Source organism: Pygoscelis adeliae, unplaced genomic scaffold (assembly GCF_000699105.1).
Source record: "Pygoscelis adeliae isolate BGI_AS28 unplaced genomic scaffold, ASM69910v1 Scaffold85, whole genome shotgun sequence".
NCBI lineage: Eukaryota > Metazoa > Chordata > Aves > Sphenisciformes > Spheniscidae > Pygoscelis > Pygoscelis adeliae.
This window is the reverse complement of record NW_008824900.1, coordinates 3,408,131-3,429,451: the sequence shown is the minus strand read 5'-3', so window position 1 is coordinate 3,429,451 and position 21,321 is coordinate 3,408,131. Positions and strand designations below refer to the sequence as shown.

Here is a 21,321-nt window from a genome sequence, read left to right as displayed (position 1 = left end):
ATCCCACAGTCTGGATTTCTCACACAACCTTGTGTCCTGTCCACCCCTTCCTGACAATGGCCTGAATAGCCACAGACTGCAGAGCCCAACAGCAGGCAGGTTCTCTCCTCACAAAGCAGGTAAACATCTGAGCAGGAAGCGAGAATGAATTTGCACCCCTGAGCTGGGTCAAGTAAAATCTTTCTTGGAGCCTCCTGAAGCGAGTGTAAAGCACCTCACATCTAAAATGCACTCCAGGAAAACCTGAGCATAAATAATCTGGAATGGGGCTAGAAACCAGCTCATTCTTATGCTGCACTAAGACGCTTGCTAGTATTATCTGCTTCACTATCAGTTACAATCCTCACCTTTTAAAAGAGCAACCTTTTTTGGATTATAATTTCTTTGTGTTCTCTGCCTTGAAGTTGTGGAGAGAGCAGAGACTGTCTTGGGGCTTATCCTGCACTAGCGGTGCACAAAGTGCCTTTTGAGAGGTGAGATCTGCAAGCCTGCCCTTAAATGCCTGGCTGATTTTCCTTCTCACGTGGGGCTCCACCCTTGAAGCTGTGAATTGCTCTTAGTCAAGGGAAGGAAAGCTACAATCTTCTTGTTTCAACAGCCCAACGGAATTGTAACAAAATACAAAGGCACTTTCCTTTAAAAAGAACTTTTGGGACAATGAAATGCTAGCTGCTTGTGATAACAGAGACTTCTAGCAAAATAGTTTAACTTGCTGCAGTTCATACCTTTAGATATTTTGGGGGTCACCCTTTATTTTGGATTAAGCTATACAAAACCAGCATCCTGAAGTCAGTAGAAGAAAGTTTACTTCCATTCAAAATGGGACACAGTTATTCAGGCTTGCATTGAAGTACCTAAACCAGCAAGTTATGATTACGATCTGGTCCCCAGCTGGAGTTCCTCAGTCCAAGTGTTTAAACGGGATTAGGTCAGATCCTACCTGATCAGCAGACTTCTCCTTCTTGTCTATAATCCTTCCAGACGCTTACCTGTAAATCCAGCAGCCCGGTCAGTAGTGCTTTCCCGGCGTGGGTTGCATTGTTTAGAAGGTCTTCTCTTTTAATAACCTTAATGACTTCAGCAAGCATAAGGTTCTTGGATGGATCTCCAAGCCAGGTATTAAAAATCCGATAGGGCTTGGGAAAGGGTGGAAAGAGAGTTGTGGAACATGTTAAACAGGCAAATCACGATAATAAAAAAAAGCAACCCATCAAACGGGTAATGCAAAAATCTGGTGTATGAAATAGCATGCACTAATCTCACCAAACCCCTTTTTTTTGTTGGAAGAGCAAAATACAGCTGCCCTGCTGAGCAGAAACAAAGGGCAACTACTTTACGCTACAAATGCAGCGCGTTCTGTCTTGCTGCTCTGACATCTCATTGAAACATGGCTATAGATGACACGGAAATCGCATCGTGTATGGGTTTTACATTCAAGGTTTATGTTCTCCCCCTTAATTTTTTTTTTTCATTTATTACACCTAAAATATCATTAATGTGAAGAAGAAATCTTGCTGACAGAATCCGTAATGCTGACATACAAGCTCTGAAGCTGCCTTACGGAAAAGGTGTCGGTTTGTGGTTGGATTTTGTACTGAAGGTTAGTTCATTAGGCTAAACCCAGTTCTCCACTCTCTCCCACCACCTTTATGACCTTTGTGACTGACAGCAACTGGAATACAGGTGAAGAAGTGACAACAACTTTTGTGTAAGCACAGAGCAAGTATCTATGAAATAACAGCTCCATCTAGCTGAACCTGCATTACTGAAGGAAGGCTCGTTTCTCCCATGGACATTACAGTTACCCGTGAATGGGCCACCAACTAGCACAGAGTTCAAGTTTCATTGAAAATCTTACAGCATTTGGCCTGAACTCCTCTTTGTGGAAGAATCCTCCTGTCATCATCTTCTTACTGAATGTTACCACATCAGCTGGGTCATCCAGGCCCCAGTGTTCATGTGCCCAGAATTTTCCTGTGCAGCCACCTCCCGTCTGCACCTCATCCACCAAGAACGCACAGCCATGCTGCGGAGATGGATGTAAAGAGCAGGGAATGTGAGTCCGCATTTCCAAAATAAAAATACCTCCCGTAGTGAACAGATAAATACAATAAAGCCAATTACATGCAGCATCCCCCCATACCAGTGCCACTCACTGTGCATTAGATTTCACAATTAAAAATTCAGCTGTTTTTTCAGAAAGGCACTAGAAACATATTTTCTACCTAAATTCACAAACAAAGTACATGTTTTTATATAGTCTTGAACATTTCTAGAGGATACCTGAAAACGTCTGGGAGGAGTCTGGGTGGCATTTTCAAAGCCTCTGAGGGAAGCAGAACATGGTTTCTAGGAGTTTTGTTTGTTTTAAACAAGAAGTCTCTGCCTCCAATCTGAGTCAGGCATTTGTGGCACAAAGGTAATACCAGCAGCATGATCTGTTCAGTTTAGGGGGCTAAAATGAGCTGCCTTTTCAGATGAGTCTGCTGAAAGAGCTACGCATTTTAGCTTGCAACATGGGTTTTTTTATGCAAAGGACTATTTTGTTGAAACTTTGGGACAGGGAGATTGAGCTATATCATGATACTGTAATTAAAAACAACTGGTGAGTGCTTTTGGCAGCATCTCATTTTAGACAAGGCAAACCTTTTCCTTTCACCTTATTTACTGTATCACCCTTGCATGAGCAGCTGTTAACAATGGGGAAAGCTGCTTTTTCTCATGGCAGAACAGAATTTTCCAAATGTCACCTATGCTCTTCTCTGTAAGCACACAAATGTTTTGAGGGTGAAAAAAGCATGGAGTAGGTCTTATTGAGGGTCGTCGCTTCCAAACAGGCAACTTCACGTTCCAAGTATAAAGACATATGTCCTTTTCATTGTTTTATTGGAGCATCAGCACTTACGGTTGGACTCAGTTTATTTCACCTTTTTTTGCAATTAAAAACAAGTATGTCAATAAAAAGTTACCCTTTTCCAAACCTGCCTCTTCTGAAATTGTTTGAACACCCTCAACAAATGGGCATTATCATTTAAAGAACACTTCTGTGAAATCCATAGTTAATGAGTCAGAGTAATTTCTCTCTCACTTAGACATTAGAAGAAAATTTATTGGACAGAGGAAACCACCAGGCGTGCACCAAATGGAAGAGAAAATACTGTGCTGACAAGGGTTTGCTTGTATCGGAGTACGTGTACATAACTACCCCAGCTGCTACTACGGAGGCCTGTGAAGCTCTCAAAGTGCCTGGGGCAGGGGGGAAGGCCTCTGGAGACACCAACAACTATTTGCATGTTTAGCTACCACTGAGTGAACAGTGAAATATTTGATTACCTTTCTGGCAATATCTCGTAGCTTTCTGAAGAAGTCGTCTGAAGCATGATTGTCCCCACCCTCTGACTGTATTGGTTCTATAATGATCCCAGCCACAATCTTCTTCTTTTTCCTGTACTTTACAATCAGGTCTTCCACCTGTAAATCAAACATTTATGGTACATTCTCCTTTCAGGACATTCACACATTTCCTCCCAGAAAGATTAAATCTCAGCAACAGAACTTGAACTTTTCATAGACATTCCTGGCTATAAAGGTGTCAGGAAGCGTAAGGAATTAACAAGTAGTTCCTCCAGGATTTAACACTGCCCTCTTGTTCCTGAATAATGCTTAAGTTTAAATCGTATCCTAAACACATTGTAACTAGTTGCATATTTATCTACAATGCGTGAAAGCTTTAGCAAATTTCAGCTGAAAGTATGGTGGAAACCACTGTAGCTTGCTATGCCAGGGCTGTCATTCCACCTAAGCAATATAGAAGAAAACAGATTTTGTGTCAGAAAACAAAACTCGGCTAATGTATTAAAGAAGGTAATCTGGTAAATTTGCTTTTTCTAGTCACCTACTTCAGACACTTTAAAATGAATCAGGTGAAATAGTGCAGAAATCCTGTTGCTGATAAGGGGCTTACAGAGAAGTTTTAATTAACCCTGTAGTGCTAGTTGCTGCGATTCGTAGTGTCATCTGTACTTGAAATACCACTGACGGCTTTCAGGGCCCACAACCTCTGTAGGCTGTATAAAGCAATGGCTTCCAAAGGGTGCCAGTAAGCCAATTTGCAGACTTTCAAAGAAAGCATTCGGCTTTTTGTTTTGTTTTTTAAAGTAACGGCTTCAAGTCTGTGGATTGATTTTTTGCATCACAATTCCTCCTCCCACCCCAGGCTATTGTGGAGCAAACACAGGGAAGCAGTTTGCTACGCTTTCCATTTTCTCTGAAGTTAGGCGGGTTTGAACGAGAAGTCTTTTGGATCCAGCTCTGCACAGCCATCCAGTGCTGCTGTGCTCCCTTCAGCACACCACAGCCCCCTCCTCTGTAGTCGGTTATGATGCTCCAGATTGTGCGCTATTTCGGTTCCAGTCACAGGGCACACTGTGCCTTGCTCCCCGCCACCGGCTGTCAAGAGTGAGCCCTTGCACGTGACAGATCCTGGATCCCAGTGAGCCCAACAGGGAGTCCCACGGTTCTGGCACCCGGAGATGGTTTGCCTCCCTTAGACTCTGTTGTGCCCACCTTTCCTTTCTCCTGGGCTAGGGAAGGCACATGGTCCCTGCCCACTCACTCCCTGCAGCCGTAGGTAGGATCAGAGCTTTATGCCGGAAGGCTACCACAGACAAGCTGAAAAACCTGAAATGTTCTTACAGGTTCTCTTTGCAGAGGATTATACACACTGTGCTCTCTCTTAGTCCACGTCCCTTTGCAAGATCTGGCAGACAAGTTCACTGTGATACAACAAACTTCTCCTGCATGTGAAATTTCACTTTGGTATGATTCACATAGACCTCTAATTCACAGTAAGCCGGCTGTTCTTCTGAAAGGCAGGGACAAACTTCTGACCGTAAACAACAGTGAATGCTGTTTTAATCACATGCTGTTTCAATCCCTGAAGACATTCTTTTAGTGAAAAGCAGCTAATCCTACTAACACCATTCATTATTTCAAAACAAAAACAACAGAAAGCTGCCAGCGAATTTTTTACCTCCTCTAAACAACGGGCTTCTTCCTGTTGATTCTCTTTCACGAAGTCTTCCAGAGGATACTTCAGCCGTGGAAATGGAGCAATAGGCCAGTCCAGCGATGGAATGTCCAATTTGTGAATTGCTTTAGAGTGAGTTGTAGCTAAGCAACCTAAACCCAGAAAAGCAAAAATTAAAATAATACCTGTCTAGGAACAATACAGGAAAAAGGCTACCAAGAGGTGAAAAATTGCCTGACACCAGGACTGTAGAATTCTCTTAATTGCTCTACGTTTTTACTTTATTTTCTGAAATACTGGGTAATTAGATTTAGTCAAGCTTAAGAGGATTGCTCTAGCTTTTAAGCGTCAGTTTTCACATGCACTGTTCCGGAAGAACAGGAGAACCTCTGTCAATCTGAACAGGTTGCTCAGATGGGATGGGTTTCACCTGTCCAAAGACAACTCCTCATAAAGCTCAGCATTACAGCACTCTTGGGTAAAACATGTTTAGAACAGGGACTGAGCCGATGTAAAATGGTAAAAATGAGTGACATCTTGTTTGTATATTGTGGTGATTTTACATCGTATAGCGATTTTTACTAGTATAGACAGGAAACCTTGGATTCAGAATGAAAATAAGAGACCTTCTGAAAATAAGTTTTCAAAAAATACAGAATTAATTCCCACAGTCACTCAAATACTGGTGGGGCTTCCAAGGCAAACCTTCAATAAACCTACAGCTTCTCCACTGGTACTACCTGTCTAAGGAAAAAACCCACCTTTTAGAAACTACAGTGAGCTGACAGCTTACTGCAGCGGCTGAGAGGAGGGAAAGGGAAGGGAGGTGTTGCCGGCAGTGCTTTGCTTACCCAGGGTCCTTCCGTGGAAGCCGCCCATGAAGGAGAGCATGGCGTAGTCGGGGCAGCCGGGGGGCTGCAAGCAGAGCAGACAGGCGGGCCGTCAGCGTGCGGGGCTGCGGGCAGGGGGGCCGGCCGCCCATGCGGCTGCGGGTGCCTGATGCAACCCCGACACAAACCTACGGCCAGCGCCCAGCAGGACGGCTGGATCCAAGCTGCCGCCTCTCACAGCACGCCCATCGGTTTCCTCCTCAACCATCAGGCACCGCAAATTGTTATATTTACCCATTTAAACAAATACATTTACTGTCCCCTAAAAACTGCCCGACCTCCTGAAATACATCACTAACACTAATGAATACGTGGCAATTTATACTGTATCATAACACCACGTCACACATGAGCTCACACAAAGGCTGAACATTCAGTACAATCAGCCCCTTTTTGTACAAACTACGAGCACGCGTGTACGGGGTGGCCGTGCCCAGGTGTGGTGTTGGGGGCTGCGGGGGCTCTGCGAGGAGAGGCCGGGGCTGCCCCGTGCCGGACGCCCCATGCATTCCTGATGACTCGCTGTACCAAGAATGAGAAGGAACCATGACAAAAGACATGCAAACTGTATACTATCTGGAATTCAATAAAAGGATATACTTGGGCTACGCCCCCCCCGCCCCCTCCAAAAATACAAATTCTCTTCCTTTATGCCTCTCTCTTATCCTGCAAGTGAGAGGATTGTCATCTCTTACTCTGTTTACACCTTTAGTCTTGTACCCCACACTCAGCTACAGGGTCAAGGCTCCAATATTTGTAACTGGATTCTGGAGGATCCCCCCCCAAAAGGGGGATGGAGTTGCCCTCTCAAATCCATCCCCTGCCCCAACTGTAAGGAGAACTCAGACAATTAGCTCAAAGAGGAATCCTCATGTTTAGATAGCTAAACTTGGACAAAAAGTGATCATTAGTTTTACAAGTCTTTGGTCATCTTAAAAAATTCCTGCTCCTTCAGGCCATGATGCACCATCCTCTTATTTGTATTGGCACAGCCATCTGTCTGACCATGCTGTAAGCAACATCACAGAACTTAAAAAATAACTCTGAAGATAGACAAAACAAAAAAAAGCCCCTATAAGAACGCTCCTCATTTTTAAAGCCAAATGAGATCCCTAATCCCATGTGAATTAATGGAATGCTTGCCACTACAAAAGTGCTAAAGATCAGGCTGGAACCAGCAGGTTATTAATTTTTAACATGTTTATCTCAAAGAGGAGATTAAATACTCTGTTTTTTGCTATTACATGTTAAGATTTGTGACTGGCAAGAGCAAGACCACCTCAGTTGAAGGTGAATAGGACTTCAGAGGTTTATCAGCTGCATCTCAATTTCCTCATCCTGCCTGTTGTTAACATTTAGTCAGTCAAATTTTAACCAACCCCTTAATCAGTTTTAAGCCATAAAATCAAAACTTCTGAAAAAAAATTAGGTCTGTTGTTATTATTTGTAAACTTTTCCATGTATTAATGATCTCCATGGACCCATCCATCACGTGGGCCCCTCTCTAGCAAACGATATGTCATGAAAAAAGGGAGATCTTCCCAAGATTCACAACTGGGAAGGACGCAAAAGAATACAAACAGCCGGTCTTGATATTTGTTGGGAGCAGTTTGTATGTCACCATCTCCTAAATTTACAAAACCGAGATTCCACTTCAGAGACAGTAAAGCCAATTTTTCCTCCCAATCTTTCCTTATAAACCCAAGCCAATGGTACGTCTCTAGGTGTGGTAAAGAGCAAATGTTACCTGGTTAATCATGCAAGATTCCAGTTCCTCTTTTGTGACGTTATTATGGCCCCTCTCTTTGTTCTGCAAAAAACCACCAACCAACAGATAGTTTTCCTGTAGTTGTAACCAATGCATTTACGGCTGAACCACAAATTAGTAATGCTGGTATTCCAAATTAGAGCCGATGAAGACACTGACTGTGGCTCTTACATACGGACTGCATTTTCTTTATTTCCTTTTCTTTATAATTTCTAAAGTTGTGTCAATATAAAGTGAAAGCTTAGATGAAGACTTTTTAATAACGATTTTATACTAGGTTGAATATAAATAACATCATTAATAAGACAACCTCCAAGCCTTACTTTGTTTTAAAGTAAGAGTTCTGATAGTGCATAAATACTCATTTCTACATCTAAACCTACAAAAAAAAAATCTTAATATTTTACTCACTCTGTACCACATAAATATTGCTTTAAAGGCATTTTCATTAGAGCAGGATCCGCAAGACATGGTGATCACCTGTGACAGGCCCTTAGGAGCCACCTGTCAACGAAGGCAGAAAATTACTCCAAAATATTAAGCACAAGTATAGTGAAGTATAGTGCAAAGTGATGATAATACTGATCAGTCCTTAACATCATGAGCTTCAGTAAAATGGGAGATCAACCGTGCCTAGGATGAGGAAAGCCAATTTCAACTGCAGCCGAGAGGGCTCGACTCAGTTTCAGTCCCAAGGATCTTCAAATTTAAAACAAGACAAGCAGAAGCCACTTACTCCACTATCTCTTATGAAAGCACCGTGAACAGAAGTTAGTGAAAATGTGTTTTCTCATCAGTTCTTGAATCCAGAATGAAAGAGGCAGTATCTGTGCAGAGCAGACACGTCACTCTCTCTTCAGCTGTCAAGTCGGGGAAGAAGGTTTGACCTCATTACTTGCAGTGGGAAGGCAGGTGGACAAACAGCTAATCTGTAATGTTCCCTATTACAATCCATAACATCCCTTGAGATGCCCGTGTCCCTACGCAGAACATGGTAACTCATCACTGCTATCTCAGACTTACTGATAACAAAGATTCCTTCAGTCTTTCTGCAAAGTTCTCTGGAGGCAAAATCCCTAGGGCAGGTCTGTTGATAAAAGTGCTCTACAAAGACAAAGGAAGAGCAATTGTTAGGTTTTACTACCACATGAAAAATACCATGTTGGTATCAAGGCAGTTACATTTTATTCTAATTACAAGTACCAACCAGAAATTTGTCGTTGTGGCACGAGGAGTTTTAAAACAGGGAATAATATTCATGTCTTAGAATATGTTTTTCTGCCTAATCTTTAATAGTTTATCCTTGCAGAACACCTTAGAAAAGGTGCATGCTAACTGATACTGACACTTCCTCTTCCATATTGCCATTTTAGTTGCTTATACACAGGAAATACACTTCAAAATCTTAATTACTTGCTTTCGGTTTGAGTAGCTAAATCTAAATTCAATTAGGATAGCAGCACTTTCTTCCTTGCTGAGCTTCAAGACAGACCATTTCAGAATGCTGTGGTTATAAACATCCTCCAGATATGATTACAATGGGATTTGGGGGAACAAGACAAAGGTAAACATAAAGGATAGGGGCTACACCTGAGAAAGATAACACACGTGCAAGGACCAGCAACACAACATTACAATAAAAGAGATTCCTGACAAAACACTTGTGCACACAGGCGTGCTGCCTCCCTTCTAGACTCCTCCGGCATGTACAGTAACGGGCAGTGCAGTGAGGAGATCGGTGAGAAGCTGTGTGCAAGGCGATCCCTCCTAACAGCGGAATTCCATAGCCTACCGGGAAACTACCTGGTTGAACTCATGTCTGCTTCCCAGAATTCTTTTCTCTAACCATTCCTTTTCCCTGTCTGTCAGCAGAACTGAATCTGTGTTGCTGCAAGAGCCTTGGTAATCACAGAAGTAGCTACAGGAACGCAGCCTTCCCATACCTGTGTGGAGGTTACTGAGAAGATGGAGCCAGGCTCCAGGCTCTTCAGTGGGAAAATGAGAAGCCACGGGCATAAATCAAAACACGAGAGGTACTGCTTTGGGTATAAGGAAAAGCTTCTTCACCAAGAGAACAGTGCAGCAGTGGAACAGGTTGCCCAAAGAGGTTGTGCAGTCTCCCTCCTTGGAGGTTTTCAAGACCCCAGATAAAGCCCTGAGCAACCTGGTCTGATCTCACAGCTGACCCTCTTCGAGCAGGAGGTTGGGCAAGAGACCGCCTGAGGTCCCTTCCAACTTGAATTGTCCCACTGGTCCTATGAACTGGCCGTATCAGGATTCACACCTTTGACAAAGGTAATTTTGGTGTCAGCGAGCAGCAGCTGGTGGGAGAGCTGAGCCTGCTGCCCACACAGGTGTTTCTAAAGAGCAGCTCTGGAAAACCCCCCTCAGTCTCCCCAGGCCACTAATGGAGATGAATTTGTCATGTTTATGCGATGAGTTTAAATTAAGTGTCATGGACTAAAATTGATGCATCACTGCTCTTAGTCTTTGTAGGTAAACTTATTTGATTCACAATGTGCTACTTTTTATTTTAAATTAAATATGCTCAGAAAAGGACAAGCTCAATAAATTTGCCAACTGCAAAGCAGCATTATTTGCCCTTTTTTTTTGTTTGTTGTTTTTCTTGTTGTTGTTGTAACAAGTCATCGTTGAAATTAAAGGCCGAGCTTCAATGACTTAAGTCTTTATGGGTCTCCAGAGGGGACAGACTGCCTCCCCCAAAACATTTGTATTTTCAGTGCAACTCAAGCTTGCACATTTATCAGCGTCCTTCAATCTTTTTCCTCAATACATTCCTCATTTATTCAGACGTGTGGACCACAACAAGAGGTGTGAGCGGTCACACTGTACCTGTAAGAACACTTCACCAGATTTCTTAGGGAAAACCAAATATCACACAAGACAGAACAGAGTATGAGCTAGGACTTTGTAACTTGTACAAGTGTGTTACTTCCAAAACAATGTTTGTTTCAACAGACTCAAGCTTAAAAAAAAACTAAGCAAGGATGTTACTGGCAGATTAACACAAAGTTTTTGTTTTGTATGAGAAATCGAACTTGACTTTTTACCTCAGTTTAGAAGTAAATTTTCATATAAAGTTAGAGATAAGAGACCATAAAGTTGTTGTGAATTTGACGATGGACTGTCACAGTCAATTGACAACATTTGTCATTAAGCAGAAAAGTGTGTTTTTCTTTGGTTGTTAATGAGATACTCAGTACTGAGAAAAACAGAACATCGGCATCAAGCCGCTATGGTCTCAAATGAACGGGTGCGTATCCTGTGCCTTATAGCTGGCTATAAAGAAGGTACATGGAGCATTACAAACAAACAAAAAATCCCTACCAGAAAACACCGATCCCATCGTTAACATTAAACGAGGGCCCTACCTCACTGTGTATGACTCAAAAAAAAGTACTTTCACAATAAAGCTGGCACTTTATCTGCAGTCAGACCCCAGCACGCGCTCCTGTCTGCAGCGAGGTTTGCACAAGTTCTGGCTCTTCACAGCCCTCTGGCCTCGGCACTGCAAAACTTCACCGCAGGACTGACATCCTGCCTACGCCGTGCCCAGGCTAAAGCCTGCCAGAAATCCTAAGGGGGCAGTCAGGCGCAGACTAATAGGTTTAGTGCCACCCTCTCCACTGAATTAGCGCAGGTTTCGGAAATCGGAACAGGGTACCAATAACACCTTTGATGCTCATGTGGGAGAGGGGGGTCCTGGTTGCACCGTTCGTTTTGGACTTTGGAGGCAGTTCCTTTTACTGCAGGCTTCTAGCTGGCAGCCTGTTAACTTCCCTTTTCCAGTGGACAAACTGGCAACTGCCACCAGACAATAGGTTTTTGTGGGTTTGGTTTTTTGTTGCTTTTGGGTTTTTGGGGTTTTGTTTGTTTGTTTTTTAAATCTGACTTTGCCCACTGCTGCATTATAATGAAGGTATTGTTATCTCCTCAGAAATAATTTTTACGAGTTAATGTAAGTATTTAGAAATATTAGTGCTTCCGTGATATCCGGATCTGCCTTTGATAACTCCAGCATTTCTAGCTCTGGTGGTTTTTTTAAAAACTTGATGTATTTTCGTTCTGGGGAAGGCAGAATTTCTCATCCTGAAGAAATGAGAACTCCATAAAGCAAATCAGCTCAGGGAACTCAAATGTCTGCACTTCTTTGACGTGCTGGCTCAGGATTTATGCTCTGCTGGAGTGAGCCAGCAGGCTCTTTAGGAAGGGAAATGCAGGTATGAGAGGGAACCGGCCCACACTTGAGCTATGCCCTTGCAGGCAGCATGGACACCCGTTACCGGTTTCCAGAACCAGGGGCTCAATCAGTGAAATCAGTACAACCAACAAGGATCTACTGATGTGCAGTCAAAAGCCAGTGAGCTCAGTTTATCCACGTCCTGTATACATAAGCTATTGTGCCAAAAAAAGTTACAATTTAAAAAACTGCAAAAAATCATTGTGGAATCCAAAACTTCTGTCCAAACAGTGAAAAAATGAAGCCTGAAATAGAATGCAACTTCATTTCAACAACTTCCATAATTTTATCCAGGTTCTTTCCAATCACTATCAGTATACTGTTAGGGAAAACAGGAAGATACTTTATTTAAGAAGCAGTTAACTCTGTTTTGAAATAATCCTGTTGCTCTAGTCTAATGATTTTAATTTTTCAAGGACATGTCAGTGGTTTAGTCAACTTAGTACTTCGGAGATGGGAACCAGTCGCTACCCCCCCAAAATAAAAACCAACCACCCACAACATTCCGGATTTAGGGAACCATTTTCATATTCAAAATACTATATTCTCTCTCAAGGACTTGTGCTTGCTTTCAGGCTCAAAAATCTTCACTCAAGAACATTGCCAAAATGATTAATTGGAAACACTATGCTTGAAATATGTCTTAAAACTGGCTGCAAACTTATCGAGTGCTTGCATCACTCAAATGTTTGCTTCTTGTAAAGCTTCACAGAGGTTTTGGTGTCGTCTTAAACACTACACCAAGCTCTTTTCATCTAGTGAGAAATACAGAAAGCAGACCCTACCATACTTCAAATGGAATCATTAAGCATTCATTAGCAGTTTCATAAAAAACAAGAAAGACCGCCACAAGGAGGGAGAAGACTCTTTCAAGTACTTAATGTTTTAATTCACTTACCAAGTTCTGTGGCTGCTGTAGAAGCTTTATCAGAGAGGGATGGCTGTAACCTAATTAAAAAGAACAAAGAAAGCAGTTATTTCTATCTAGTTTCAATAAACTAATGTAAAGCATAACCTGGAGAATAACCTTAACTTAATGCTTAACTGTTTCTCTGTAACTTGTGTACATTTTAACTATTAATAATAGAACTTCTTTTGAAGTAGGACAAACCTCTCTTCTTTTACAAAATATATTATCTGGAACTTTGGTACAAATTTTGTGTCAGGCGATAGCAAAATGTATTTTAGTACTGAAAGTTAAAAATTTAATACAAAAATAAATGAACATGACATGGATCTTTTGCCTGATAGGGCCTGATTGAAACATCATAGTTTCTACCAAGTACTGCGGGACCGACATTATTAAATGCTTGCTCGCTCTCCTTTCTAGGTTCCCCACGTATATTTGGTTTCTCTATAGTACAAAGTGTGAACCTCTCCCTCGATTAAGAGCAGAAATCACTTTCTGCCAATGCAGCTCACAAGCCATTGTTTCTCTTAGTCACCATTTAGCTGTGGTACAGAAGCGTCTCCAGTTTCTCCTGCCTGAAGCAGGCTGCTTACTGTGCTCGCTCACCGTAACCCCGATCTGCTTGACTTACGTGGCTCCCACTGACCACCCAACATGCATTTCAGAAACGGCTTCTGACACCCTGAACCACAGAGGGAAGTTCCCCAGGCAGCTGTGGCCACTTACAGTAGCTGATGCTACACTTCTAGTCTCATAGCAATTTTTACCCTCCTTGAATATCAGACTGATTGTTCCTAGAAGAGTAACAGAGCTTTTTTCCCCCCGATGGTGCTTTTTAACTGATTGGATTTTTCCTCATTGTAAAATCAACTTAGAAACACATATTCCCCCCTTTATGCTTTTCTTCCATGCAGTTCCCCAGCCTTTGGCAGCTGACCATAAGAAATAGACAAGCAAAAATCCACATATTTACCAATTTCCCAAAGAAAGCTCATTTAGCAATTGTAATTTCAGTGCATGATAATGTACTAACAAAATATCAGCAAGGGCTTTTTGTCCCTCAGCAGACACAGCCGGATGGTGCAGGGTAACCTTACAGCACAGCAGTGCTGTTCTCAGAGATGGTTCTTCATTGCTGGTGCGTGCAATGAGCACATGTTCTGGCAGACCCAGCAGGGATAAGCCCTGGGACTTCAGAATCTTGCCAATGGCTTGACAGCACTCCTTGACATCTGTCACAGTTGGATGGCATTCATCGCCGCTACCCTCTACAATGCTATCTAAACACTCTCTCTGCACAAGACGCTGCCAAACTTGTTTTGAGATGTGCAGGTACTGGTCTCCACGTTATCTAGGCTTTCGCTTACATAGGCACACTCACATTTATTTCTGAAGATGCATATTCTATCCCCGCATACTGCAGATGTTCATGCATGATCATTAACAATCCTACCAGCAGGAAGAGGCTGTCTACATAGACAGCCATACACTTGAAACTCATGGACTAATAAGCACCCAAATCTCTAACCTGCCACAATCCATTAGTTATTCCAAGGCATCTGTCTGGAAATCTTTCCTTCTCAGTCATAGATTTACACACCTCAGCTGTGCATCACCATAAAAAAACCTGTTTGATAAATTGCTGTCTCGTATTAAAGAAGGAGATTCTGCACTTTTCACTTTCTCTCAAGACCAGTTTTTTTTTTTCCCTTCCCATTTTCCCTACTTTGACAAACTTTTAGTTGGAAAAAGAGGCGACAATTTGTCCTTTTTACCCAGAAACATCAAGATACAAAGGATACTTCAGGTTTAACACAACAAAGGTGCTTAATTTATACCCATTGACATTCTGTGGGATAACTTGCTTGCTTACAGGTAAACCAACGTATCTGATGTAAAAAAAAAAACAAACTTCACCAAAGGAGCCCAGAAAATTTCATTTTAAGCCTGATTTCTAATGTATGAAATGCCAAAGCGAGAGATTAACATCATCTTTTATATTCTCTTGTAAAAACAGTTGGAAACCTCATCTTCCCTACTGCTCAAGAAGTCAGACAGCTCTAATTTTATTACAAAAGCCTACCAAGGCTCTGTACTCCTCATCCAGTTGAATGACAATAGCCCTGATTATCCTGTCTGAGCAATGGAGCATTAGGCTACTGCGTTAACAAATCAATTATAAATTCTGTTTTGAATATTTTAGTTCAAAACAAGGAAATATCCAGATTGTTCTAACTGCACGTTGTGCTGCAGAGAATCTGTTAAAATTATTATGAAGATAATACAAGCGGTTATTTGGGACACAGACAGCTAAATCTGCATTGCATCTGCTGTCATGGGAAGAATTGTTGTTAGGCTAGAGGGAATGACACAGTTGAAAGCTGTATCACTGAGAGCTGTAGCTGTGGCTACTGCTGATAGCACCTTTAAGAGTATATATATTGTTTTAGAAATCTCAAAACTAAACCTTACAGAAGTTTTTTTATAAATAGCTACCATTGCTTAAGAAGCTTAACCATTAACTCTGGCATTGCTTGTAAAAACGTGTAATTCTGTTGCTGGTGTTAAGATGCATGAAGAACGCCGAGATCTTTGCATCTTCTCTTATGTAACACAAATTCCAGGCTTCTCTTACCCATAACTTATCCTCTCCCACCCACACAAGATGTCTCTCCTATTCTCTTCTCTTCAGGCCGAGTGGCCCGATCTTCCTCCCAATGCTCCCTGGTCCGCTGGTGCATCCTCAAACAGGCCCCAGTGCAACAAGAGAGAATCCTTAAAGCCCGACTCCTTCTAAAAGAGCAGGCCTGCGTGTAGAAGGACGCTGAACTGGTATGTGGGTTCATAGTCATAAAACTAACACCAGGAAGAACTAAATGGTTAAATAACTATGGTAGACAAAGTCAAAAAGCTCTAGGCTGAGATGGCAAATGGACAGTAACTTGTTTCATTGCCATGACCAGTGCAAGGGTTTGTAGGCTTTACGAATCCACTCTCAAATACATTCCTATAAGAAGTGACAGAGCTGGCTCTTAAGAGAAGGGCACCTGCTTCATCGCCCTTGCTCTGTGTCTAGATCAATGCGACAGGAAAGTACATGTCCTCCAGGCTCATGAATGTGCCTGTCTGCAAAAGGAAAAAAAAAAAAGGAGGCTGCTAAAATAATGAGATGGAGAAAGCTGAAAGAATCCATTTGAACTGAGCAGCAGGCTGCTGTCAATAATACCAAACTACACCTCTCCGCATCTCCCCAAACAAAAACAGACCTTCCCAGCACTGAAAAACAGATTGTTCCATTTGCTGTTCCAGGATGTTTGCTAGTAAACACATCGATAGAATCCCCTCTTGCATTTGGCTCCATGGGGTTTCTATTAGGCAGATTAGATACAGGTTTAAAGAAATATGTTGTGCTACAACTTCCCCAAAACCACGTGGTAAAACACTGTTTTAATTTTTGTTTTTCAGCAAGAAGCAGCCCAGAACATCTTTACCTAGAGGTTTTGTATACTTTAATTCTTATCTCTCCGCACAGGCACTTATTACCTCTCAACCACTGCTGATAAATATATTCTAGTGTAGCAGATCGTTATTAAATCTTGGGAAGTCCTGACAGATTCATAAAAGGTTTTATTGGATTTAGTTGCAGAGAGATAAGCACAGATGACTAGCAAGCACCTTGTGGTCTTGTTTTGGTGTCCCAGTCTATAACCTCTCTCACCAAGAGGGCCGTTATTAGCAACCTCTGCAGCTTCTGATAGTCAGTCTTGTCATTCAGTACAACTTAAAAAAAAATAAATCAATGCTGCATGTTCAGTTAGACTTAGGTCAGCCTGTAAGTATTAAATTTCCATTTACTTCTTGTTGCTACACATCATGGAGCCATTATCTGAGAAGCTGTATGAAGCACTCTACTATAGTTCCTTTGTGACTGAGGAACATGTCCTCTAGGACAAAAAAAAACCAGCTTATCCTCAAGAAGGCATTGCCACACATGAAGAAGGAACAAGATAGCTTAGCTGAGGATCAGTTATAGGTACCGGAGTCTTATATCTATGTCACCAGTTTCAATCAACCAGACAAAGTAAACTGCAGAAGCCCCTGCTATCATATCCCATGACTAGTATATATATCTCAAGAGAGTTAATAGATCTCAGTTCAGTTATGGTCACGTATGACATTATGAGCACATCTAATAGTGAGACAGATATGAACAATTGGGGTTTAGACAATTTTAACCAAATCGGGCATTATCACAGATGGTTCCAAGAAACGAAGTGATCTCTTAGACCAACTGGAATTGATTGCAGGTTCAATTTAAATGTTTAAGGGTTATGTTAACTCTTGCAGGCAATATATTCACATGCTTTTGAAATTCACTCTCACTGAATTCAGCATCATAATCTAAGATCTTGCATTCTCATTTCCACGGCTTGGGAAGAGCTGTCTGGGAATGAATGTATGCAGACAGTACCAATTCAGCCCCTCTCTGATTCACAGCTGAAGCACAGGTTAGCAGGAATTGCAATTTTGCTGCCTACGCTGCACTAATGCTGTAAGCAGAGGTTGCAAGTCTCTCAACATCTAGCATAAAGCAGCATAAAGCATCTTTTCTCCAATACTTAATTCACTTACAAGTTACATTATATTGTCAGCAGCAGCTGACAAGAAGACTGCATATTGCATTCTTGAGAATTTCCCTTTCTACTTGTCAGCATCCAGAATGTATTTCAAGTAGATTTCCCCCTCCAGATTGCATTTTATTTCTTGAATATTTGCTTTTATCAAAGTTTAGCTATCATTGGGAGGGAAGGAATTGAGCTGAAAGAGAACTGTCAAAATCCTATTTTAAATCACAGGATTTAAGAAAAACAAATTTACACAACTAGCTAAATAGCCTGGAAAAATTATTTCAAAGACACGAACTTTGTTTACTTAATTTTTCACTCCTTTCAAACCCTGAAACTCACCACTGTCCCATGCCTTAATATGTGATAGGATGTTACAGTCAATGTATCAAGCCGCTTCACCTCTTGGTTTCAATGAATAGACCATGAAATCTCATTCCTTTTTCCAGCCAAGACTGTTAGGAAGAGTTAGCTACAATTCATACTTGTGGCTAACATCCATTCAGTCAACCTCCTTTTACACACGTTTTCCATCATTAGAAAGCTACATGGAACTAACAGAAATAAATCATTTCATGGTTGCTATCAGAGCCAAAATAATGGTGGAGGGATTCCCAGAAAGGTGATACAAAGATATCCAAACCCCAACAGCAGATGCTGTCACAGCACCTACAAAACATAGCAAACCTTTGGCACAAGGGTGGCAGTCAACAGGAGCTAGAGAAGAAATGAGAAAGCCCAAATGAAACAGAGGTGGCTGTCCAAGAGCCAGTATCTTACTCTGATTCTGGTCATCACACAGATCCTGTTAACAGACAACTGCAGTATATGTTAACTGTCATTTAGAAAAATGGGGAAAAAAACCCACAAGGTTAGCCAGAAGCTCCTTTAACTTACCATTATGCTAAAAAAGGTCAGAAAAAGCTATATGGCATTTTGGATGCATAAACACTGAAGTTGTTCAGCTGTTAATAAATAGCTGAACATATTTTTAAAGAATTTCTGCCCATTAAGAAAATATTCCCCCCCTAATACTTAAATATTTTATACACGAAAACGATATTAAAAGAGGTATGCTTGCACCATCAAGCACTAGAAGGTCAGAGTGTCTCAGTGCACTGTCTATACAACCTTAATTTCTTTCTTTTGGAGTATGCACTGACTTTCTTTCAACTACATGATCACGCACTAGTTTCTCCAAATCAGCATTTCTTGTGTGAAGAATGGGAGGTCTTGAACACTAAATGCACTTCCTTTCCTAGAAACCTAAAATCCAATCCCATTTAAGTTAGATGAGCATTGGCATAACAAGCATTGTGCTCCTTTGTCTCACCCCTACTTCCACATTAGCGGTGACAAAGTTATCTCAGTGCAGCCTCTAAAAGATAAAAAATATCTACAACTTGTGTTGATGAAAATAAGCTACAAACATTGAAGAGTTCTGGAACGCTTACACATTTATTGAGGTGCTACACAAGAGCAAAAATATTAACTGTCTGCAAAGGAGATTGGGATAACTGAAAACCCATTGCATTCACAAGGTCTTAGATGCCAAAAATTTGGTAACGACCTGAACATCACTAAATTCTGTTTCCCAATAAAAGAGGCCTGTAGGGATGATCTTGAGTCATCACTGTTTCTATACATAGCACAACATCTACCTTTTAAATTACCCCAGCACTTCTGCTCTTTTTGCTTCTGCAGAAATGTATTTTTAAGCAACTGAGAGGAACCATGGACGAGGAACAAATAAACTGAACACCTACTGAAACCTATATTCCTTCCAGTTGGGGCCTACATCTCTGCCTTGCTTCTTTTCCTTCTTGAAATGCTTCATAAAAAAAAATGGACTGACTTTCCCAACCATATGACAAGTTCATTGACTGGTTCCTCAGCCCAACTGACCTGCCACCTTTGCTTTCACTCAGCACCACAGTTCAGTGTTTGGTCTTGGAACTGTTTGGTCTTGTTTCATCTTACTGGAGTCCACATGGCCAACTCCTTTTTTCAGTTCTTTTGAGATAGGAATGTTAACTAAAGCACATAATTTAATGTTAAAATGTTTAAGTTATGTTTGTTAATGTTTAAAACAGTAACATACTGTTACAGAATCACAAAGTACACAAATCCAAGCAAAGACAACCTAAATTGTGGAACTTGCATATTCAAATTAAGATTAATACCAGAGCTTCTTCCAGGTACCACTATGTACCTCAAGTGAGCTGTAAGTATTGAACTTGTAGTTTCTTCAGCTATTCAAAAACACCACTACATAATACACAGCAGTGAGGTGTACCCTGATCGCAATGAGGCACACATTATGTCAGCTTTGGGGTTTTTTTAGTTAATCAACCAACTTCTCTGGTAGTGGCTGAGATAAGAAAATGACAGGTTGAGAACAAAGCAAAAAGTTTTGGTACCACTGACTCCTACCTATTGGGATGGATGAAATCTGAGAGTAGAGATCCAGCATGCGATTACCATCTACATCTACTAGGTAGTTCCCTCGGCTCTCTTCATAATTGCAAAAAAAGTGTACAGCTTCTGCATTCTTAAAGGAAAAAACAAACAGTTAATGCTTTAAAAAGTAGCAGTGCGTAGGAAGGTGCAACTAATGGTTATACAGCGAAATCTGATAAAAATACCTAATGATAAGATACAAAGACACATTGCCCCGAGAGGTGGTGGATGTCCCATCCCTGGAAACATTCCAGGTCAGGTTGGATGCGGCTCTGAGAAACCTGATGTAGTTGAAGATGTCCCTGCCCACGGCAGGGGGGTTGGACTAGATGACCTTCAGAGGTCCCTTCCAACCCAATCTATTCTAAGATTATACTCATTGCATGGGAATTAACTGTAGAGCTATTTTTATAAAGAGGGACTGTTAAAAGGGCAAGTATGCACTTTTTCTATAGAAATGAAGCACAGAATTTGAGGAATTGCTCATCTTGGGAAGACAATATGCATTTAGGTTGACATACTTTTAATCTCAAATATACCTATGTTTTCGCTGGCTACTTCATAACAACTCAAAAGGCACATATAGTGTTTAAAGAAAAATCACTGATCCTAGCAAAATAATTCTGCAGTATTCAAAATATAGTAAAAAAAGATTTTATTCAAATGCACGTATATACCGTACATAATATACTCAGCATGCAAACCCAGAGTCAGTGTTTCACCTTTTTTTTTCTGGTATGGAATTAAACATACAAAACAGGATTTTAAAACAAATTCTGAAATCACAGTATTAACGCTCCCCAAACTCAGAAAACTTGACAAATTACCTGAATTCCATTCAGCTGCTTCATTAATTCCTGTAGAAAAACAAACATCAAAGTCTCAGGTATCTAATTGCCAAATACTGAAGAAGAATGTATGTTTCTTTTTTACGATCACATAAATCTTATGCAAAACTTGCAGTCCTATGTGCTTACCAGGCAACTCGACTGACCACATGAACTTTCATAGTGCATCTTGCAAATATGACAGTCAAAACTATTAACCGTGGCATGCAGAGCTACATGGGCTGCATACACAGTTTAATTGTAAATCTCCAAAAAGGGAAAGCTGCCTTTTCTACATTGATCAACTGAACTGAGAAAACAGGAAAGAAATCAGAAAATAAGAGAGGCCAGAGACCCACAGAAGGGATACTGGCACATTGGTTCTAGAAAGACAGCTCCTTTTTTTTAAAAAACAAAACAAAACAAAAAACACCATCACACATATAAATACTGACTCTGCCAGAGTAAAACAATGTCCAGCAAATTGAAACTCTTGTTTCATTTCAAAACAAAAGCATTTTTTCACATCATAAAAAGCCAACTAAGTTTCT

The 21,321-nt window shown here is 41.1% G+C and overlaps 1 protein-coding gene across 1 annotated transcript in view; it reads right to left on the bottom strand.

Annotated features, from left to right (window-relative positions):
• The window catches only part of ABAT (4-aminobutyrate aminotransferase), a 45,778-nt gene that overhangs the window by 3,764 nt on the left and 20,693 nt on the right, over nucleotides 1-21,321 (bottom strand). The window contains exons 4-14 of the mRNA XM_009324724.1: nucleotides 20,771-20,800; nucleotides 19,917-20,034; nucleotides 12,847-12,896; nucleotides 8,711-8,791; nucleotides 8,099-8,191; nucleotides 7,667-7,729; nucleotides 5,881-5,944; nucleotides 5,033-5,181; nucleotides 3,334-3,471; nucleotides 1,859-2,026; nucleotides 990-1,136 (exon numbers count right to left, since the gene is read on the bottom strand). Of these exons, the coding sequence (XP_009322999.1) occupies nucleotides 990-1,136; nucleotides 1,859-2,026; nucleotides 3,334-3,471; nucleotides 5,033-5,181; nucleotides 5,881-5,944; nucleotides 7,667-7,729; nucleotides 8,099-8,191; nucleotides 8,711-8,791; nucleotides 12,847-12,896; nucleotides 19,917-20,034; nucleotides 20,771-20,800 (1,101 nt within the window). The remainder of the gene's footprint in view (nucleotides 1-989; nucleotides 1,137-1,858; nucleotides 2,027-3,333; nucleotides 3,472-5,032; nucleotides 5,182-5,880; nucleotides 5,945-7,666; nucleotides 7,730-8,098; nucleotides 8,192-8,710; nucleotides 8,792-12,846; nucleotides 12,897-19,916; nucleotides 20,035-20,770; nucleotides 20,801-21,321) is intronic.